This window comes from Rana temporaria, chromosome 12 (genome assembly GCF_905171775.1).
Source record: "Rana temporaria chromosome 12, aRanTem1.1, whole genome shotgun sequence".
In the NCBI taxonomy this organism is placed as follows: domain Eukaryota; kingdom Metazoa; phylum Chordata; class Amphibia; order Anura; family Ranidae; genus Rana; species Rana temporaria.
Genome location: NC_053500.1, coordinates 138,694,545 through 138,716,744, shown reverse-complemented (window position 1 = coordinate 138,716,744; position 22,200 = coordinate 138,694,545). Strand labels below are relative to the sequence as shown.

The window sequence follows — 22,200 nt, the reverse complement described above, 5'->3', positions numbered from 1 at the left end:
ATGGTATTAAAAATTAACGGCAGCGGTATCACTGTGGACAGGGTAGTCTTAGATGGACATGTAGTTTTAACCACTTAATCACCAGGCCTATTTTGGCACTTCTCTCCTTCATGTAAAAATCACAATTTTTTTGCTAGAAAATTAATCAGAACCCCCAAACATTATATATATTTTTTTTAGCAGACATCCTAGGGAATAAAATGGCAGTCATTGCAATACTTTTTGTCACACCGTATTTGCGCAGCGGTCTTACAAGCGCACTTTTTTTGTGAAAAATTCATTTTTTTGAATTAAAAAAATAAGACAACAATAATTTTTGCCCAATTTTTTTATATATTGTGAAAGATAATGTTACGCCGAGTAAAATGATACCCAACATGACACGCTTAAAAATTGCGCCCGCTCGTGGCATGGCGTCAAACTTTTACCCTTAAAAATCTCGATAGGCGACGTTTAAAAAATTCTACAGGTTGCATTTTTTGAGCGACAGAGTAGGCCTAGGGCTATAATTATTGCTCTCGCTCTAACGATCGCGGCGATACCTCACTTGTGTGGTTTGAACACCGTTTTCATATGCGGGCGCTACTCGCGTATGCGTTCGCTTCTGTGCGCGAGCTCGTCGGGACGGGGCGTTTTTAAAAAAAAAATTTTTGTTTTCTTATTTATTTTTATTCATTTGTATAATTTTTTACACTGAAATATGAAAAAAAAAAAATATCACTTTTATTCCTATTACAAGAAATGTAAACATCCCTTGTAATAGAAAAAAGCATGACAGGTCCTCTTAAATATGAGATCTGGGGGTCAAAAAGACCTCAGATCTCATATTTAGGCTTAAATGCAAAAAAAGAAAAAAAAAATTAAACTGTCATTTTTTCAAATGACAGAAAAAAAAAATGTCTCTTTAAGACGCTGGGCGGGACTGACGTTTTGACGTCACTTCCGCCCAGCAGAGATATGGGGACGGGTGGGGGCGATTTTTCCCTCACTCGCATCCCCACACAGGTGCCGAACGGTCCCGATCGCCTCCGCCGCTACCGACGGCTCCGGTAAGCGGCAGAGGGTGCGGGAGAGCCCCTCTCCCGCCACCGATAACGGCGATCTCTCGGCGAATCCACCGCGGAGACCGCCGTTATCGTTTACAGGACCGTCGGCACTAAAGATGGATACCTCAGTTGTGGCAGCAGCTGCTGCCGTTACCGAGATATCCATCTTTAAAGTGCCGCCGTTAAAATACGTAAGGCGGTCGGCAAGTGGTTAAAGAGTATGTAAGGCTGCATTCACACCTAGGCGTAGACAAAACGCAGCCCCGGATAGCAACGTCGGGTCACAAGTTATTTACATAAAACACGCCCCCCCCCCGTTCCAAATTTGAATTAGGCGAGCTTACGCCGGCCTATTTACGCTACGCCGCCGCAACTTACGGAGCAAGTGCTTTGAGAATACGGCACTTGCCCGTCTAAGTTGCGGAGGCGTAACGTAAATAGGATACGCTACGCCCGCACAAAAATACGCTGAACTACGAGAATCTGGCCCTTTATCTTTCGAAAAGTGTTTCCCAGCGCTAAACCTTTCATCCGATTTTCTAAATTGCTGCATTTGTAAATTTCAAAAGTCAATATAAAAGGAATAGTGGCGGTAAAAAAAAGGTTTATTATGGTGATGTGTACAGTGTGTGTAAGCGGCAATTATACTTATTTATTGAAGATGATACTCGTACTATTAATACAGACCGTCCTACTCACCGATTACCTGTCATTTCAGGATCTTAAATAACTTAAAGGGGGACTTATTAGGACGGTGATAGTCGGTGATCGGCGCTCCGCGAGTCCTTTCATCTCGGCACAGATTTCTGACGCGTTATGCTGTGATGTAATGACACATTTACCTGTCACTCCAATGTGCTATAGAATGAAGCATATAACGAGGTAACGTCTAACCGGCCTGTGTATCCTCCTTCATTACCCAGCCAAATGTTTTTAGTGCAGTGATTAGTTTGACTGACAATTACTCTGTCATGCAACACTGTACCCAGATGAATTTTTATAGATTTCTTTAACTACTAGCCGACCAGCCACCGTCATTATACGGCGGCAGGTCGGCTCTCCTGGGCGAGAGCCCGTAGCTATACGTCCGCTCTTCGAGCGGCCACTAGGGGCGCGTGCGCGCCGCCCCCGACTCCCGTGCGTGTGCCCAGCGGGCTCGATCGCCACCGGGCACCCGCGATTGCTCGTTACAGAGCGGGGACCGGGAGCTGTGTGTGTAAACACACAGCTATCGGTCCTGTCAGCAGGGGAAATGCTGATCTTCTGTTCATACAATGTATGAACCGAAGATCAGTGTTTCCCCTAGTGAGGCCACCCCCCCCCACAGTAAGAACACACCCAGGCATACTTAACCCCTTCCCCGCCCCCTAGTGTTAACCCCTTCACTGCCAGTGGCATTTTTATAGTAATCCAATGCATTTTTATAGCACTGATCGCTATAAAAATGCCAATGGTCCCAAAAATGTGTCAAAAGTGTCCGAAGTGTCCGCCATAATGTCGCAGTACCGAAAAAAAAATCGCTGATCGCCGCCATTACTAGTAAAAAAAAAATATTAATAAAAATGCCATAAAAATACCCCCTATTTTGTAAACGCTATAACTTTTGCGCAAACCAATCAATAAACGCTTATTGCGATTTTTTTTTACGAAATGTGTAGAAGAATACGTATCGGCCTAAACTGAGGGAAAAAAATGTTTTTTTATACATTTTTGGGGGATATTTATTACAGCAAAAAGTAAAAAATATAATTTTTTTTTCAAAATTGTCGCTCTATTTTTGTTTATAGCGCAAAAAATAAAATTTGGTGATCAAATACCACCAAAAGAAAGCTCTATTTGTGGGGAAAAAAGGACGCCAATTTTGTTTGGGAGCAATGTCGCATGACCGCGCAATTGTCAGTTAAAGCGGCGCAGTCCCGAATCGCAAAAAGTGCTCTGGTCTTTGACCAGCAATATGGTCCGGGGGTTAAGTGGTTAAGACAGATAGAGCTTTTTTTATTTTTATTTGGTGGTACTTTTTTTCACTATATAAAAGAAAAAAAGTCCAGTTCTGTTTTCAGCAGTCAGAGTGCAGGGGTCAGGATTGTGTAATGCACAGTAGTCAAAAGTTAGTGTTCCCCCTTAAGGTGGTGATCAGTGGTGGGTTCCCCTTTAAATGTTGGTGATCAGTGGTGAGTGCCCCATAACATTGCCCCCTTTATAATCCACAATGTGCACCATTGCTTCTCACTGGTGGTCAGTGTGACCCCTTTATAATCCAAAATGTCCCCTCTGTGCCCCGTTGCTACTTATTGGTGGTCAGTGTGACCCCTTTATAATCCAAAATGTCCCCTCTGTGCCCCATTGCTTGTCAATGTGCCCCCTTTATAATCCAAAATGACCCCTGTGTGCCCCATTGCTACTTATTGGTGGTCAGTGTGCCCCCTTTATAATCCAAAATGTCCCCTCTGTGCCCCATTGCTTGTCATTGGTGGTCAGTGTGCCCCCTTTATAATCCAACATTTCCCCTCTTTGCTTCTCATTGGTGGTCAGTGTGACCCCTTTATAATCCAAAATGTCCCCTCTGTGCCCCATTGCTTGTCATTGGTGGTCAATGTGCCCCCTTTATAATCCAAAATGTCCCCTCTGTGCCCCATTGCTTGTCATTGGTGGTCAGTGTGCCCCCTTTATAATCCAAAATGTCCCCTCTGTGCCCAATTGCTTCTCATCGGTGGTCAATGTGCCCCCTTTATAATCCAAAATGTCCCCTCTGTGCCCCATTGCTTGTCATTGGTGGTCAGTGTGCCCCCTTTATAATCCAACATTTCCCCTCTTTGCTCCATTGCTTGTCATTGGTGGTCAGTGTGCCCCCTTTATAATCCAACATTTCCCCTCTTTGCTTCTCATTGGTGGTCAGTGTGACCCCTTTATAATCCAAAATGTCCCCTCTGTGCCCCATTGCTTGTCATTGGTGGTCAATGTGCCCCCTTTATAATCCAAAATGACCCCTGTGTGCTCCGTTGCTTCTCATCGGTGGTCAGTGTGCCCCCTTTATAATCCAAAATGTCCCCTCTGTGCCTTATTGCTTCTTATTGGTGGTCAGCATGCCCCCCCCCCTTGCTGCTCATCATGCACCCCTTTGGTTGGTGGCCAGTGGGAGAAGTCTCATTTACAGGATTTTTAGGGGAAGCGTTCGGAGAAGAGGGATGCAGAAGATCACCAGAGCAGGAAGGGGTGGGCTCTCAGATGTAAACACAATCAGTGTTTACACTTGTGATCATTGTGATTGGCCATCACAGTGATCACAAGGCACAGAGACAGCTTGAAAGGCTCTGTGCCTTGATCTGTCTATTGACAGCTTGATCACAGACATGTACAGGTTCGCAGGCCTTTCCGATTCCACCCTATTTAGAAGCCTATTAGAGCCTATGGCTCTAATCAGGTACCTAATCACCCCACCACTGTAATTCACGTGCCCGGCGTCCTGAAAGGGGCTGGATGCATGAATAGGGAGTGGCTGCGGATAGATTCATTCATAGCATGAGCTCTATATAGTCATATAGGGTGTGGCGTGGATAGAAGGGGGGCGGCGCCCGGGCGCCCCTAATGGAGCCACTGTTAACTTTATGAAAAGAAAGGTTGCAATGGTAAAGAGAAATTAAAAAAGCAATCAGCGGGTTACTGATGTCATACCGCTAAGACGTGATAAGCTCGGGAAATTCAGTCCATTACATATACCGTATTTATCGGCATATACCGCGCGCCGGCGTATAGCGCGCACCCCAACCTGAGAAGGGAAGTTTAGGGAAAAAGCATACTTTTTGGATGCTCAGCCTTGTCGGTGTCTGTCTGCTGTCAGCGTCCATCGGCGGCCTTGTCCGGCGTCCGTCTGCGGCCTTGCGCGGGGTCCGTCCAGCCTTGTCGGTGTCCGTCTGCTGTCTTGCCCGGCCTTGTCCGGCGTCCGTCTGCGGCCTTGTCCGGCGTCCGTCTGCAGCCTTGTCGGTGTCCGTTTGCTGTCTTACCCGGCGTCCATCGGCGGCCTTGTCCGGCGTCCGTCTGCGGCCTTGCGCAGGGTCCGTCCAGCCTTGTAGGTGTCCGTCGCGTCCGTCTGCCGGTCCGTCCAGCCTTGTCGGTGTCCGTCGCATCCGTCTGCCGGGGGTTGCAGCGTTAAACTTGGGGCCTTGGTCGAGCTATGCAGAGCCGGATTTCCGGTGTGTTCGGCTCCTCTCAGCTTCGCTCGCGTGGTTGCGGGAGGAGCCGAGTGCGCAGTACACTCGGCTCGACCTTTGTCGGCGGCGCTCAGAGACAGCGAGGATCAGCTGTCTCTGAGGAGGATCGGCGTATATCGCGCACCCACGATTTCCCCCTGATTTTAAGGGGAAAAAAGTGCGCGGTATACGCGATAAATATGATAATCATCTCTGATCCCCCCCCCCCCCCCCTCACAGCCAGAATCCAGAGAGCATCTCAGATCTCAATGAAAAAAGTCAGGAACATTTCCTCTACTTCCTGTATCACCAATCAGATTCGAGCATCCAGCTCAGGCTGGATGATGATTGGCACCTGGGGGAAGCAGCGTCTAGCTTTCTGCTTGGAGTCGAGTCTCCAGGGGGTGTGTTTGGGAATTTCTCTCCTGCCTTGCAATTAGGGGGGGTTCCCAGATCACAGAGCGACTGGGGCATTACAGCAATGCCTTGGAATACTAAACCAAAGCCCCAGAGCCGGAATCCTGCATTTTCTGTACGCAGCTTCATATTCGACTTTGACTTTCCTTGCTGACAGTCGGTGCAGATGATTGGCTGTTTATGAAGCACATTTGCTGACGAGACTCTCCGGCCAGAACAACATCTAAAGTTTTACAGCCGAGTGTCACTAACATTCCGTATTCTTTATATTACTACCACAATCCCCCCCTCCCCCCTCTCCGATCACCTGTAAAGATTTACGTTTAGTAAATAGTGAATAATTGATTTCATCAACCTGAACAGCAACCTTTGGTCCCCCCGGTAATCTCTGCTCTGCACTAAAACGGGGGAAAGTCATGACAAAGCGGTGAAGGTGTCTGTGGATTCTACGTAATTGTTTATATTGCCCTGAAAATACGGAGAAAACTAAATGATCTGCAGCAGTCTATAGAACCCGTGCATGCAGGGCGCCTAGGTCCAGTACATGAGGCTCCGGCCTGTAGGCAGGGCCGTCTTTAAGGCAGGGCAAAAGGGGAAGCTGCCCTGGACCATGTCATTGTTGTGGGGGCCCAAAGCAGCTGCCTCATACTTTGCCAACTATGAGGCCCCGTACACACGACAGAGGAACTCGACGTGCTTGGCACGTCGAGTTCCTCGTCGAGTTTTGGGATGAAGCCGCCGAGGAGCTCGGCGGGCCGCCTTCTCCCATAGAGCAACGCGGACAACGAGAAAATAGAGAACATGTTCTCTATTTTCTCGTCGAGTTCCTCGGCGGCTCCATCGAGCCAAAACTGTACAGACGACAGAGTTTCTCGGCAGAATCCGGGTTTTGACCGAGTTTCTCGGTGAATTCTGCCGAGAAACTCTGTCGTGTGTACGAGGCCTTACAGTTTAAATTCCCTTGTCCTTTGAAGTTTTAGTCCTGTGCTGTGTCCTGATATCTCAATGTGAAGTGCTGCCCAGCTCTGCCCTATTGTTGTGTACAGATGACTCACCTGCAGACCCTGTGTTTACATGTAAATAACCGTCATTCATATGTAAATAACGGGAGCATTAATATGTAAATAGCTGAGGCCGGCGGCATTCATATGTAAATAAAGGAGACATTCATATGTATATCACGCCCCTCTGCTGTGAAGAGATGATGTGCTGTAACCTCTAGCAACCAATCAGTGAGCAGTATTACTGTACAGTAATCTCTAGCAACCAATCAACAAGAAGAAATCATGTGCTGTAACCTCTAACAACTAATCAGTGAGCCGTTATGTGTGCTGTAACCTCTAGCAACCAGTCAGTAAGTGGTAATGATATGCTGTAACCTCTAGCAACCAATCGCAATCACTGCCTGATCTGATACAGTAAACTGATTTTAAGTCTAGCTGATATTTATTGTATGTCTCAGAGCAGTTGGGGAGCAAAATTGCATGGGGGGGCCCCCAAGACATTTTTTGTCCAGGGTCCAATCAACATTAAAGACGGCCCTGCCTGTAGGTGGAGTGTCCCACACACGATCGGTTTAGTCTGATGAAAACGGTCTATCAGACAAACCGATTGTGTGTACGCAGCACCACTTAAGGACCGGGATTTACCCCCTTAATGACCAGGCCATTTTTTTGTGATTCGGCACTGCGTCGCTTTAACTGACAATTGCGCGGTCGTGCGACGTGGCTCCCAAACATAATTTATGTCCCTTTTTCCCCACAAATAGAGCTTTCTTTTGGTGGTATTTGATCACCTCTGCTGTATGTGTTATTTTTTAATCGATCGCTCATTTTGAATTGTCGCAGTGGGTTGAAGTGTCGCCAGCCCCCCGGTCTTGGTGATCTTGCTTCGCTTACATAATGTGCTGAATGTGATAATTAAGTGAAAATCCGAAAACAGCCGTGAATTCTACTCGGGGAATTATATTAATGATGCATCTTGTTACCCTACAAGTCATCATGTTCTCTGCAACAGCTTTCATCCGACACCCGGACCTGCGTCAAATCCCAACTGACACCCCCCAACTCCGAGGTAAACACACGAACATGAACAGTCCTGACCCCTATCCTTGGGAACAGATTTGTGTGCGACTTATCTTGGTTACTTGGGGAGCCACAACCCTGTCTGAATATAGGCCCGGATTCACAAAGCACTTACGCCGACGTATAACAAGTTACGCCGATGTAAGTGCAAATGTGCGCCATCGTATCTGTGCGCCAGACCCACAAACTAAGATACGCCTAAAAACAGGCTTCACCCCGTTGACGTAACTTGCCTACGCCGGCGTAGGGTGGGCGCACATTTAGGCTGGACGCATGGTGGCGCTCCCATTGATTAGTTATTCAAATATGCAAATGAGGGAAAAACGGCGATTCACGAACGTACGCACGCCCGGCGCAGGCTACGCGAGGTGCGCGTAAGTTGTACGGCCGGCGTAAAGTTATGCCCCATAAAGGAGGTGCAACCCAGCAGCAGACATGCAAAGGTCTGCACCAGGGAACACAAGCTGGCGTATTTTACGTTGGACGTGTGTCTGGCTGGACGTAGGTTACGTTCACGCCGTACGCAGTGATCCGGCGTAGTTTAGGCAGTTGTTCCGACGTGGTTGTGAGCATGCGCAGAGGAATGCGTCCACGTCACGGCGCATGCGCAGTTCGTGATACGTATCTGTCTGGCGCTTGGCCGATCATTTGCATTGGGTCACGCCCACTTCCACCTATGCCTCCGAAACCCAGCGCAGCGTTGGGAACACTGGCTTGGTGAATTCCATGCTTGCCTCTCTGCGGTGCGTTGGCGTAGCGTACATTGTTTGCGCTAGGGCGGCATAATGTGCGCCCGCTCTCTGTGAATCCGGGCCATAGTGTCCAGGTTTCAGTCTGCCCGAAAACCCGGACACATGATTCAAAACCCGGACTGTCCGGGTGAATCCTTACAAGGTGACCCTGCTTCGTGGGAGTCAAACCCAGACAGAGGGGGCATTTTCAGAAAGCAGGAGGCCTGTGTGCAAGATCATAGGCTGGGCCCCTTCCCCAAGACGCCAGGCATTTTGCGGCATCCTGCATGTGTGTAGTCGGTGCTCCAATCCTCTGGGGTAGATTCACGTAGATCGGCGTTTCTTCGTGCGGGCGTAACGTATACTATTTATGTTACGCCTCCGCAACTTTTACAGGCAAGTGCCGTATTCTTAAAAGAAAGTTGCGGCGGCGTGGCGTAAATAGGCCGGCGTAAGCCCGCCTAATTCAAATAGTGAAGAGGTGGGCGTGTGTTATGTAAATTAGGCTTGACCCGACGTGATTGACGTTTTTCCCGAACGGCGCATGCGCCGTCCGTGGAATTTCCCAGTGTGCATTGCTCCAAAGTACGCCGCAAGGACGTCATTGGTTTCGACGTAAATGACGTCCAGCCCCATTCACGGACGAATTCCGCAAACGACGTAAAAAGTTCAAAATTCGACGCGGGAACGACGGCCATACTTAACATTGGTACGCCACACTTACGCCACCATATAGCAGGGGAAACTATACGCCGGGAAAAGCCTAACGTAAACGGCGTAAATGTACTGCGTCGGCCGGGCTTACGTTCGTGAATTCGCGTATCTTGCTGATTTACATATTTCAACGCATAAATCAGCGTACACGCCCCTAGCGGTCAGCGGAAAAATGCAGTTACGATCCCACGGCGTAAGAGACTTACACTGGTCGGATCTAATAGAAATCTATGCGTAACTGATTCTATGAATCAGGCGCATAGATACGACCGGCCGGACTCAGAGATACGACGGCGTATCTGGATATACGCCGTTGTATCTTCTATGTGAATCTACCCCTCTGTGTCCAGGCTCAGTCTGAGGATCTGATCACATGTAACCAACCATTATGAGCGGTTACATGCAATGGGCGCCAGTGCCAGTCATTGATTTCCGCCCAATAAACACATGCGCCCCTCATCTCTCAGACCTTTGTACTGCATACTGTTACGTCATTTCACGAGGTTCTGTAAATACCTTTTATTATTTTGGAATTGTTTCTTGTAATGGTGAAGAAAAGCCTGGCCTGTCTATCCACTGGCACTGGTCTGGATGCAGGCCCGTCGCTACAAAGCAGGCAAACCAAGCAATTGCTTGGGGCCCCGAGCTAGCGTGGGGCCCCAAGCAGGGCCCTTGCCACGCTTCCTATATGCTGCAGCCGCCTGAGCGCTCTATAGAGAGCCTCGAGTCATCACTTCCCCTTCTCTGTAGCGTGTCTGAGCTCCTCTTCCTTCCTCCTGTCAGTCCGGACCCCGGCCGGGTACCACGCGGTACAGGAGATTCAGTTTCCTGTTCCCGGCTGGACTGACAGGAAGTGCACACCGAGTACTCACTTCCTTTCAGTCCGGCCGGGAACAGGAAACTAAGGGCCGGATTCAGGTAGATCGGCGCATCTTTCTGCCGGCGTAGCGCATCTCATATGCGCTGCACCAACGTAATACAGAGAGGCAAGCAGAGTATTCACAAGGCACTTGCCCCCTACGTTGCGCCAGCGTAACGTAAATTATTCGGCGTAAGCCCGCCTAATTCAAAGTAGGTGGACGGTGGGCGTGATCCATTTAAATGAACCGTGACCCCATGCAAATGATGGGCCGAACGAACGGCGCATGCGCCGTCCCGTAGACGCTTCCCAGTGCGCATGCTCAGAATCACGTCGGAACGAATGCCTAGGATACGGCGAATCACTGAACGTAACCTACGCCCAGCCCTATTCACGTAGTCCTACGTAAACGACGTAAAATACGACGGCTGTTCCGTGGTCCATACCTTTGCATGGGATGAGCCTCCTTTAGGTGGAATAACTTTACGCCGAACGGCGTATATTTCTGCGACAGGCGCAAGTACGTTCGTGAATCTGCGTATCTCCCTCATTTGCATATTTGCAATGAGGCGGCCAGCGTAAATATGCGTCCAAGATACGCCGGCGTAGGAAAGTTACGTCGGTCGGAGGAAGCCTATTTTCAGGCGTATCTAGTTCTATGGGCACGGCGCATAGATACGACGGCGCACATTTACGCAGCGTATCTGTAGATACATCGGTGTAAGTGTTACGTGAATCCAGGCCTAAATCTCATGCCACGCGGTACGGACCTGGTAGGGAGGGGGGGGGCGTAAAAAAAACATAGGGAGGGGGCCCGGGGGGGAAGTAAAAAGAACTGGGGGGGAGGGTTTCATGTCCATTTTGCTTGGGGCCCCCAAATTCCTTCAAACGGCCCTGTCTGGATGTGAGACATATTACAAATGTACTAGCTCGGCAAATAGTCGGCACTGAATAGGGCGGGTGCGGGGCCACCATACGCAGACTTTAAATGACCAAGTCAGAAGATGGCGTCATGGTGAGGAGCACTTCCTGATCTGAATCCACAATGCATGCCGTGAGGGCACTGTGGGCCCCCTCCCCCTTTGGGGCCCGTGTGAATTGCACACTCTGCACACACTAGGGACACACCAGTTTTCTTTTTGCCTCAAGGAACGAAAGTTCTAAGGACGTGGGCGCCATGTTTTTTTCTCCCAGTTGGTGCATCCAAGCAAAAATTAAACCCCCAACCCAAGTAAATAGTTCATCACTTTATATATTGATGAGTTTTGTGCTTGGCCGGAATTCTGCTCCGAGCTTCTCCGAGTCAGCTGAACGTGTAAGCCGATGCCCCGCGTTCTTGCAATGTGCAACCTGATGCTCATTTGTCTCATGTGATACTCTGCCAAGAGCCACCGGCAGTAACCGAGTCAATAGGTCAACCTGACGTGACCCGCACAGCGGAGAATATTGGCGGCCTGGACCTCATAGCCTGATTGTCTGGACAGGTGACTCAACCCGCTATGTATGAAATATACAGAGAACACGTCTGTGTCGTCCCGTTCCAGGAGCCGGTGGTGTACGCAGGTCAATCCAACCCAAAGTATTGTTGGTTATAAATATGGAGGTTACCATCGTTGGCCTTGGTGGTGTGTCATTGGTAGTGAAAAGTTTAAACTTAAAGGGGTTGTAAAGCTTCACATCCAATCCTTACAGGCCCCCCAGCCCCCCCGTTTACTTACCTGAGCCCTCGAAAGTCCTGCGCTGAGAACACGCTGGCTTCTCGGCTCTTCATTGGGTAGATTGAAAGCAGCGCAGCCATTGGCTCTTGCTGCTGTCAATCAACTCCAATGACGAGAGGGCCGGGGGGCGCGGTCGAGTCCTGTAGTTGACGGCTATGGACACCGAACACAGGACTCGGGAGCGCGCCCGCAGGGTAACCCCCTTCGGTAAGCTCTTCCCAGGGAGGTTAGCTGATGCGGGGAGGAGCCAAGACAGCCGCCGGGGGACCCCAGAAGACCAGGATCAGGGCCCACTCAGTGAAAAACAAGCTGCACAGAGGAGGTAAGTATGACATGTTTATTTATTTAAATATATTCCTCAATGGCCACAACATATATAAATATACTGTGTGTGCCATTACAAACCCAGATGTTACCTTAAAAAAGTAGAAGTGACATTATCACTGTGCTGTACATAGCCTGTGCAGTAAAAAGAGCTGTGGGAGGGCCCCAGATGGCTCCACCCTCTACAGAAAACAACAGGTGGGGGCGGAGACAAGACCAGCCCCCCTGCACAAGGAAAGAGCAGAGCTGTGGGAGGGCTCTAGAAGGCTCCACCCACAATAGAAAACTACAGGAGGGGTGGAGACCAGACTAGTCACCTGCACAAGGAGAGAGAGAGAGAGAGAGCAGAGCTGTGGGAGGGGCCCAGCATACTCCACCCACCACAGAAAACTTCAGGAGGGGCAGAGACAAGACCAGTCCCCCTGCACAAGGAAAGAGCAGAGCTGTGGGAGGTCTCTAGAAGGCTCCACCCACAATAGAAAACCAAAGGAGGGGCAGAGACAAGACCAGTCCCCCTGCACAAGGAAAGAGCAGAGCTGTGGGAGGGGCCTTGCAGTCTCCAATCACTACAGGAGGGGTAGAGACAAGACCAGCCCCCCTGCACAAAGAAAGAGAGCAGAGCTGAGGGAGGGCCCCAGCAGACTCCAATCACTACAGGAAGGGCGGAGACAAGACCAGTGCACCTGCACAAGGAGAGAGCAGAGCTGTGGGAGGGGCCCAGGAGGCTCCAATCACTACAGGAGGGGGCGGAGACAGGACCAGTCCCCCTGCACAAGGAGAGAAAGAGCAGAGCTTGGGGGGGGGGGGCGGCAAGCTCCACCCACTGCAGGAGGGGGCAGAGACAAGACCAGTCCCCCTGCACAAGGAGAGAGAGCGGAGCTGTGGGAGGGCCCCAGCAGACTCCAATCACTACAGAAGGGGCGGAGACAAGACCAGTGCACCTGCACAAAGAAAGAGCAGAGCTGTGGGAGGGGCCCAGGAGGCTCCAATCACTACATGAGGGGGCGGAGACAAGACCAGTCTCCCTGCACAAGGAGAGAAAGAGCAGAGCTGTGGGAGGGACCCAGGAGGCTCCAATCACTACAGGAGGGGGCGGAGACAAGACCAGTCCCCCTGCACAAGAAGAGAGAGCAGAGCTGTGGGAGGGCCCCAGCAGACTCCAATCACTACAGAAGGGGCGGAGACAAGACCAGTGCACCTGCACAAAGAAAGAGCAGAGCTGTGGGAGGGGCCCAGGAGGCTCCAATCACTACATGAGGGGGCGGAGACAAGACCAGTCTCCCTGCACAAGGAGAGAAAGAGCAGAGCTGTGGGAGGGACCCAGGAGGCTCCAATCACTACAGGAGGGGGCGGAGACAAGACCAGTGCACCTGCACAAGGAGAGAGCGGAGCTGTGGGAGGGGCCCAGGAGGCTCCAATCACTACAGGAGGGGGCTTTATTACAGGAAGTCTCACACTGGATTACTGCACAGATCTGGAAATCTGCCTCGGCCATTGGCTGAGAGAGCAGACCAGAAGCCGGTTGGCAGGCCGTTTTCGGTCATAACCGACCGGTTTCTATTGAACCGGCCAATGTCGCCTGACATTCGGCCCCTATGTACTCGGCTTCAGATTGTAAGCTCCTAAGGGCAAGGACTGGTGTGAATGTACAATAGTTATGTGAAGTGGCGTTGTATGAAAGGAGAAAGTGTCTTTGTCCCGCAGTTGTTGTCCTTGTTATCCCCTCCAGACTCGGTGGCATGTAGGACACGGCCTCACTCCCCTCACCCGGCAGGGATTTGTGACGTTGCCGGCCTCACGTATCAGCCTGCGAAGTGCTGACAGAGGGCACGCTGCGCGCTCTGCGGAGATCATTCACTCAAGTGGGACTCTAGTGACTCGCAGCGATTGCACTTGTAGCGCTGACAGTCCTCAGTGGCACACGTGGCAGACTCCCAAATCACACAGACGCCTCTCTTTTATCCGTTTTCAGTGATTGTAGAGAACCCGTCAGATAAAACCTTCAAGTGTAGAGCTGACCTCTACTACTGAAAAAAGAAAAAATTACTTCTCTGGTTGTTATACTGATCCAGTGGCTGCAATACTTTCTTGTCCCACTGATCTGGGTCTAGTATGCAGATCAGGAGCTGCACTATATGGCCTACACCAGCCATTCTCAACCAGGGATTCTCCTGAGGTTGCTAGGGTTTCCTGTGGCTAGGGTGCCCACATGTCCCGGATTGCCCGGGACTGTCCCACAATTGACATGTCTGTCCCGGATTGCCCGGGACTGTCCCGCAATTGACATGTCTGTCCCGGATTGCCCGGGACTGTCCCGCAATTGACATGTCTGTCCCGGGTCCCGGGCACCTTCATTCCGGGACAATACAATGTCCCGGGAATGAAATAGAGGACACAGCCACCCCCTACTAACTAATATCTACATTTCAGGAACTGGTTGCTAGGGCCAGCTCTGCCTGGCATCTTGCAACCAGTGACAATTTACTCTCAGACAGTGAGACCCGGGAGCGAGGCATGCGCCTAGTACAGAGCTGATGTCCCCACCCCCTCAGGTAGGGTGCCCACGTGTCCCGGATTGCCCGGGACTGTCCCGCAATTGACATGTCTGTCCCGGGTCCCGGCCACCTTCATTCCGGGACAATACAATATCCCGGAATGAAATAGAGGACACAGTCACACCCTACTAACTAGTAACTACTTTTCCGGAACTGGTTGCTAGGGCTGGCGTCTTGCAACCAGTGACAATTTACTCTCAGACAGTGAAGCCGGGAGCGAGGCCTGCGCCTAGTGCAGCGCTGCTGTCCCCACCCACCTCGGCACCTCCTCCTTCTCCGGCACCCAGCAGGGGCTGGTGTGATCTTCACTCTCCTGATAGTGACTTCACTCCTTTCCTTCTACGCACGTGGCTCAGGCAGAGGGAGTGACAGCAGCACTGCATCTCGTGGCAGGCTATGGGTGGCAAGCGGCACTGCATCTGGTGGCAAGTGGCACATTCACCTGACAAAAAACTTGCCGCCAAATTCCCCATCAACCCCGAGACTACATTACCCCCCGCCCACCCCCTCATCTTTTATTGGGGAAGGTGAGAGAGGGGGCGTGTCCATGAATGGCAGTTTGGAAATGTGGTCGCCCTACCTGTGGCTGATTGACCTTCATTTGGATGGATCCTGCATAGATCTGGGTCCAACACCACATGGTAGAGTCAGCGGCAGACACCAGTGACCTTGTCTGGATTCACGAACGTACTTGCTACCGGCGCATTAATATACGTGGTTTATGTAAGTCGTACGTCCGGCGTAAAGTTACGACTCATAAAGCAGGTGTAAGTCAGCAGCATCAATGCAAATGGCTGCACCAGGGAACACAGCCGTCGTTATTTACGTAGGATGTGAATAGGGCTGGGCGTAGGTTACGTTCACGTCGTAGGCAGTGATTCGGCGTATCTTAGGGAGTATATTCGACGTGATTCTGAGCATGCGCACTGGGGACGGCGCATGCGCCGTTCGTTCGGCTCATCATTTGCATGGGGTCACGCTTCATTTAAATGGATCACGGCAACTTCCACCTACTTTGAATTAGGCTGGCTTACGCCTACGAATTTACGTTACGCCGGCGCAACGTTGGGAGGATTTGCTTTGTGAATTCCATGCTTGCCTCTCTGCGTTACGTCGGCGTAGTGTAAAAGAGATACGCTACGGCGGCATAAATATGCGCCGATGTATGTGAATCCGGGCCTATAACTTTTGCGCAAACCAATCAATAAACGCTTATTGCGATTTTTTTTTATGAAAAAAATAATACGTATCGGCCTAAACTGAGGGGAAAAAAAAGATTTTTATATATTTTTGGGGGATATTTATTATCGCAAAAAGTAAAAAAATATTGCTTATTTTTTTTAAAAAAATTGTCGCTCTATTTTTGTTTATAGCGCAAAAAATAAAAACCGCAGAGGTGATCAAATACCACCAAAAGAAATCTCTATTTGTGGGGGGAAAAAAGGATGTCGATTTTGTTTGGGAGCCACGTCGCGCGACTGCGCAATTGTCAGTTAAAGCGACGCAATCGCAAAAAGTGCTCCGGTCTTTGGCCAGCCAAATGGTCCGGGGCTGAAGTGAAGTTATAAAACACCTATGATAAAAAAAAATGATAGACCCCTCGGGCCAGATCCACGAAGAACAGCGTAATTTTAAGCAGGCGTAGTGTATCGTAGTTACGCTACGCCGCCGCTACTTTGACAGGCAAGTTCAGTATTCTCAAAGCAAAGTTGCGGCGTCGGCGTAAATAGGCTGGCGTAAGTCCGCCTAATTCAAATATGGAACATGTGGGCGTGTGTTATGTTAATGTATTGTGACCCCACTTAAATGACGCTTTTTACGAACGGCGCATGCGCTGTCCGTGAAAGTATCCCAGTGTGCATGCTCCAAATTAACCCGCAAAAATCCAATGCTTTCGACGTGAACGTAAATGACGCACAGCCCTATTCGTGAACGACTTACGCAAACGACGTAATAGACGGAAAATTCTACGCTGGCCCGACGTCCATACTTAACATTGGCTGCGCCTCATATAGCAGGGGTAATGTTACGCTGGAAAAAGCCTAACGTAAACGGCGTATCTGTACTGCGACGGCCGGGCGTACGTTCGTGAATTGGCGTATCTAGCTGATTTACATATTTTAGGCGTAAATCAGCGTACACGCCCCTTGCGGCCAGCGTAAATATGCAGTTAAGATACGACGGCGTAGGCGACTTACGCTGGTCGTATCTTAGCAAAATTCTGCCGTATCTTGTTTTCTGAATACAGAAAAAAGATACGCCGGAGCATCCTAGAAGTTCCGCGGCGTATGAATAGATACGCCAGCGTAACTTCTTTGTGGATCTGGCCCCTCATTTCTTTGTAAGTGGGCAAACGTATAGAATTTTTTTTATTTTCAGAGAGTGTGTGAATAAGCAGACGCCGGCAATTCGATTTTCACAGGGGCATTGTGCCACCCTTTCAAAAAGTCTAGCAGGTCTGTATGGAAATAGCGTCCTTTTCATCCTCCGGAGGGGCGAGGCGACCATTCTCAGAAGGCTGCTGAGCTGTGCAAAGCCGCTTATGGCGAATGGAGGCTAACAGCCAAGATTATAGAGAGGGTGAGGGTCGAGAGCGCTGCAACAGCCAGCCAGATGGAAACGGCAATCAGATTAACAGGCTCAATTAGTGGCAATTGTTTAGGGTGGGAATTTGCCGACATTACCGGATTGGGCAGAGGAGGCGCGGGAGAGCGGCACGGCGCCAAGCGATGAGCTAGACGCTCCAGGAAAACGATTTACGAAGGCGGCGAGCGGCGTCCGGGCTGGACGGAGTGTTAGGAAGGGGAGATTAGAGGCGGGTCATCTGATAACCGTTACCCAAATGAAGTCTCTGAGCCGCCGCGGGCGGCGTGCGATCTGACGCAGTATAATCCCTGGTAAGGGAAGTCTCTGTTCCGGAATAAGGATACAAAGCGTGATAATGGGACGGCGATCCGTGATCGGAATACGGGAAGGACGTGCGCGGCTTCTGTCCCTTATGGAGGTTCAAAAATTGATTGCCGACGCCCATAGAGGGATCCAAATTTACATTCTATTTCTTGTCAAAAGTGCAAAGAAAAAGAGTCTGACAGGCCAAAGGCAGAGCTGGAAGGGGGCACCTGTGTCCTTCACCCATGGCCAAACGCCAGAGCCACATCCAGTGGAGCTAAAAACACGCCCGGTCTGCAGGGGGCCTAACACTACTGCGCTCATGCTATTTCACTGACTGTCGTTTTCACAAAAATTACGTATTTTTTTTAATTTGCTTAGAAAAAGTGGAAAATACGTTCGGAGATCAGTTAACATATTTTATTTCCTCCTCTGATTGGACGGGATTTAGTTACGTGTTTCCTTTTTATTTCTGCAGGTATAAATGTCTCCGCCAACCAGGACGAGGAGACGGACTTCGAAACCTTCCAAATGCAGATCAACAAAGAAAACAAGAAATGCAGCTTCCACACCAACTCCGGCAAGTACTGGACCCTGGTGACCCACGGCGGCATCCAATCTACGGCCACCGAAACGTAAGAACCCTCCTCCCGAGAGTCTCCAGGGACACACCTTGGTCCTCCTGTGTGCTACCTGTCAAACTCTGCAGCCTGCAGGGCACGGCCGGTGTACAGCCCCGTCGCGCTATAATGCCACTGTCAGGTCACCTGTGGCCAGGTGACAAGTGCATCCCATTGGGGTCAGGCATGCACCACAGGGTAGTGAACCCTATGGCTGACTGCTGCAAACAGAGGGGAAGCGTGAGCCCAAGATTCCCCAGGACGCAGAGTCTAAGACCCAGCTTTGTGTTCACCAGAGCCTCTGGTGGTAAGGATGGCCTTCGCCGCAGCTGGATCCAGGTCGCGACCCCTGGGGTCCCCAAGGTCAAGCTCCGCAGGGAGAGAGGAGAAGCAGCAACCAGGACAAGCGATAGTGATGGGTAAGCTGAGGTCGGGTCAACAGGCAGACAAGGGTAATTAAGGGACAGGCCAAGGGTCAGGGAAACAGGCAAACAGGAGAAGTCAGAGACGAGCCAAGGTCGGTACACAGGAAGGTAACCGTAACACACTGCAGACAGGAACAAGCTACAAACAAAGGTTGAACAGCAAAGCAGACTAGCAGTGCAGTGGTTAATATAGGCTTCCTGGGATGGCCTGGGGTGGAGCCATACAGGGAGGAAGGTGATAAAAGACAGCCAGAAAGAGGGTCAGGCCTGTAATGAACAAATGAGACAGGTAAGCTGCCAGACTTTATTGCATATCCATGACAGCCACACATAGGTGTGCACAGCCTATTGCATTGGGGTGTGCACTCCGAAGCTCAAAAACATACCGATCACTTACTGTGTTCATTCACAACGGGAACGGTAAATTATATATTTACCGGCCCCTTCCCACACTCCTTTTAAAACTTCTGTGTGTGCCAGCAGCAGTAGCCTTTGGGAGAGAAGAGGAATGAGTCAGGGCAGTAGGGGAAATCTGCACTGCACAAGGTGCACTGCACTGATCAGGGTGTGCCCAGGCACACCAGGCACACCCTGTGCGCACGCCTATGATGCCACAATTGTGGTGGTGTGATAAAACTGTTTTTACCGTCTCCTGGCTGCCAATGTGAATGACCCCCTGCCAGTGATCTCCCATGCCGAGCGGCTGCCACGCAGCTTACTGAACACAGGGAGGTCAGCCTGTGGGCACAGGCAGTGCTGAGGCAAGGTCATCTGGAATACAGGGCAAACATGCCAAAAAAGCCCCCCCCCCCCCCAAAAAAAATTTTTTTATCAAGCGCTAATCTGTATGCTCAGCTCAAATCCTATGATTAAAGATATGCTCCCAGCATAATCCCCCCCCTCGCACAAATCTTCTACCCTCAGATTTGCCCTCCGAGCACAAATCCCCCCTCCATGCATAAAATACCCCTTCCCCAATCCCCCATCCTAACACAAACTCCCTCCCCAAATTTCCCCTCCTAGCACAAATGCCTCCCAATCATTCCTATATAGCACAAATACCCCTTCCAAAAAAAAATTCCCCTTCTGGCACAATCCCCCCCCCCCCCACTTTACCTTTTCTAGCACAAACCCACAAATCCCCCATCCTAGCACAAATCCTCTTCCCCGTCTTCCCTCTCAACGAAAAAACGAAAATCCCCCCCAAATCACTACTCCTAGCATACCTCCCCAAATTTCCCTACCTCCTACCGCCCCCCCCCCCCTAAATTAACCCTTCCAACACAAATCCGCTCCCCCCAAATCCTTGCATGATACCACAGTGCCCTAGGGAGGCCACCCTTCCTGCCCACCCCTTGTCCCAGCCCTGGGCACAGGTGCCATTCAGAGAACGCTTTACATTGTCTTGATGAATGTAAAGCTTCCTCTGATTGGATGAGGTGGGGATTGTGACGTCACCACCCCACCTGGTCCAATCAGAGAACTCTTTGGACCCCCCTGAGAATGTAAAGCGTTCTCTAAATGGTGCCTGTGCCCAGCAGCCAACCTCCTGTGTTCACAATGCAGCTGCTCACCACGGGACCTGGAAGCTGGTGGAGATCACTGGAGTAGTGCTGTAGTAGCAGTGCCTGTACAGTCATTTCCAGCTTCTATCTAGAGCAGGGGTCTCAAAACTTTCTAAATAAAGGGCAAGTTACCTGTCCTTCAGACTTTAGGGGGGCCGGAGTGGCCAGTGGGAGAAAAAAAAAGGACATACAGTACCTGTAGTCAATAGAAGGAGGAATAGTTCCCCCATGATTGGGATTAGTGGGAGGTATAGTGGCCCAATGCTGGTGTCAGTGGGGAGAAAAATGTCCCATTGTTGGTGCCAGTGAGAAAGGGTTCTCTTCTGTTGGTGTCAGTAAGAGCAATGGTTCCCCACCGTTGGTGTCAGTGGAAGGAATGGTGCCCCCTTTTTGGTGTTAGTGGGAGGAATGGTGTCCACTTGTTGGTGTCAGTGGGAGGAATGGTGCCTGCTTGTTGGTGTTAGTGGGAGGAATGGTGCCCCCTTTTTGGTGTTAGTAGGAGGAATGGTGCCCCCTTTTTGGTGTCAGTGGGAGGAATGGTGATCGCTTGTTGGTGTCAGTGGGAGAAATGGTGCCCGCTTGTTGGTGTCAGTGGGAGAAATGGTGCTCCGAGGGCCGGATAAATGCAAGTAAAGGGCCGCATTCGGCCCACGGGTCACAGTTTGGAGACCGCTGATCTAGTGGGATGCTACAGGTCTGGTATATACATAGTTTGGTCCAAGTTAGACCAATGTAACAATATCCATACCTGGAATTCAGCATTAAGGAAGAGCTAAAGTCTCCATACTTACCTGTCCAACAGTCCTGTGCTGTCACCGGCTTCTCCAGGTCTTTGGGCCTCTTCAATGGCCGGCAGGGGGTGACGTCACTCCTGCGCATGTGCAGGAGGCCATCATCCCAGCACTCGAAGACTGGTTCAGCACTGTAAGCTCAGTGGTTCATGTGCAGCTCTGTTTACAGTGCCCGGAGGAGACGGTGAGCAGGCAGGTAGGGGCACTTTATTGCGGAAGAAACAGTGCATGTCTCCTCTGTAATAAAAGCCTGTCTGCTCTCAGGTTTTTACAGTGGGACTTCATGTTCACTTACTGTTGACGGACTCACTTCCTCTGCTGGAAGTCTGTTCCAGAGACCAACTACTACTTTCCTAGGTCAGTTTTTAACATTCCTCCTCCTAGTTGGAGGTCATGTCCCCGTGTCCTTCATACTGATATGTCTCCTTGACCCGTATTCACACTTTTACAAAGGGAGAAGCTCCAGGCAGGAAGAATTTATGACCAGCTCCTCTGGTTTCATAAAGGCTGGGCTCACCACCGGGTACAATAGGCCTTGGCCTGGGGGAAGACTCGGCCTGTAATGAGTCAATGAGGTTTCCGTTCTTCTGTAGTCAGAGACAATGGGACATATGGCAGATCAATACACAGGGAACCCAACCTGCTTTTAAAAGCATTTCAGCATCAGCTCTGTGGGGGGACTGCAGAACCCAGCATGCTTCACCATAGGAAGAGGAATGGGCCCCTAAGCATAGGAGGAGGAGGAGGAGGAATGGGCCTTTACCATATGGTAGTCTTGGAAATAATTTGTCCATTGGTATGGCTCAATTCAAGATCAAGGAAGACCAAGTTAGATGGATCATATACATGGGTAAAAAGCCAATGATGTTATCATTGCAGTACTAAACAAAAGGTCCAATCTTCAGGGAGTGGGCCGTCCCATATGATGATATTATCGTCAATTATAGTCAATATACCATCCATAAAGGACGATATGGGCGGCAAAGGTATTGTTCCTCCAGATAAGGGACTCTTCCCTCCAACCAAGGGTGAGATTGGCGTAACAGGGTGCAAAAGATACGCCCATCGCCGTGAGCCATATCTAGAGGAAAGAAATCACCAAGGAGAAATAATTGTGCTCCAAACAGAAGCGATTACCCTCCAAGATGAGCTGAGCCTGCGCGGGATGCAAATAGGACTCCTTAGTAAGGAAAAAGCTAAGGGCTGTGAGACCCTCATGCGGGATGGAAGTGTACAGTGATTGGACATAGAGGGACAACCAGAGGTAAGTTGGTT

The 22,200-nt window shown here is 50.3% G+C and overlaps 1 protein-coding gene across 1 annotated transcript in view; it reads left to right on the top strand.

The window, feature by feature from the left end:
* Positions 1–22,200, top strand: part of FSCN2 (fascin actin-bundling protein 2, retinal) — a 42,728-nt gene that overhangs the window by 9,674 nt on the left and 10,854 nt on the right. The window contains exon 2 of the mRNA XM_040330952.1: positions 18,003–18,159. Within this exon, the coding sequence (XP_040186886.1) occupies positions 18,003–18,159 (157 nt within the window). The remainder of the gene's footprint in view (positions 1–18,002; positions 18,160–22,200) is intronic.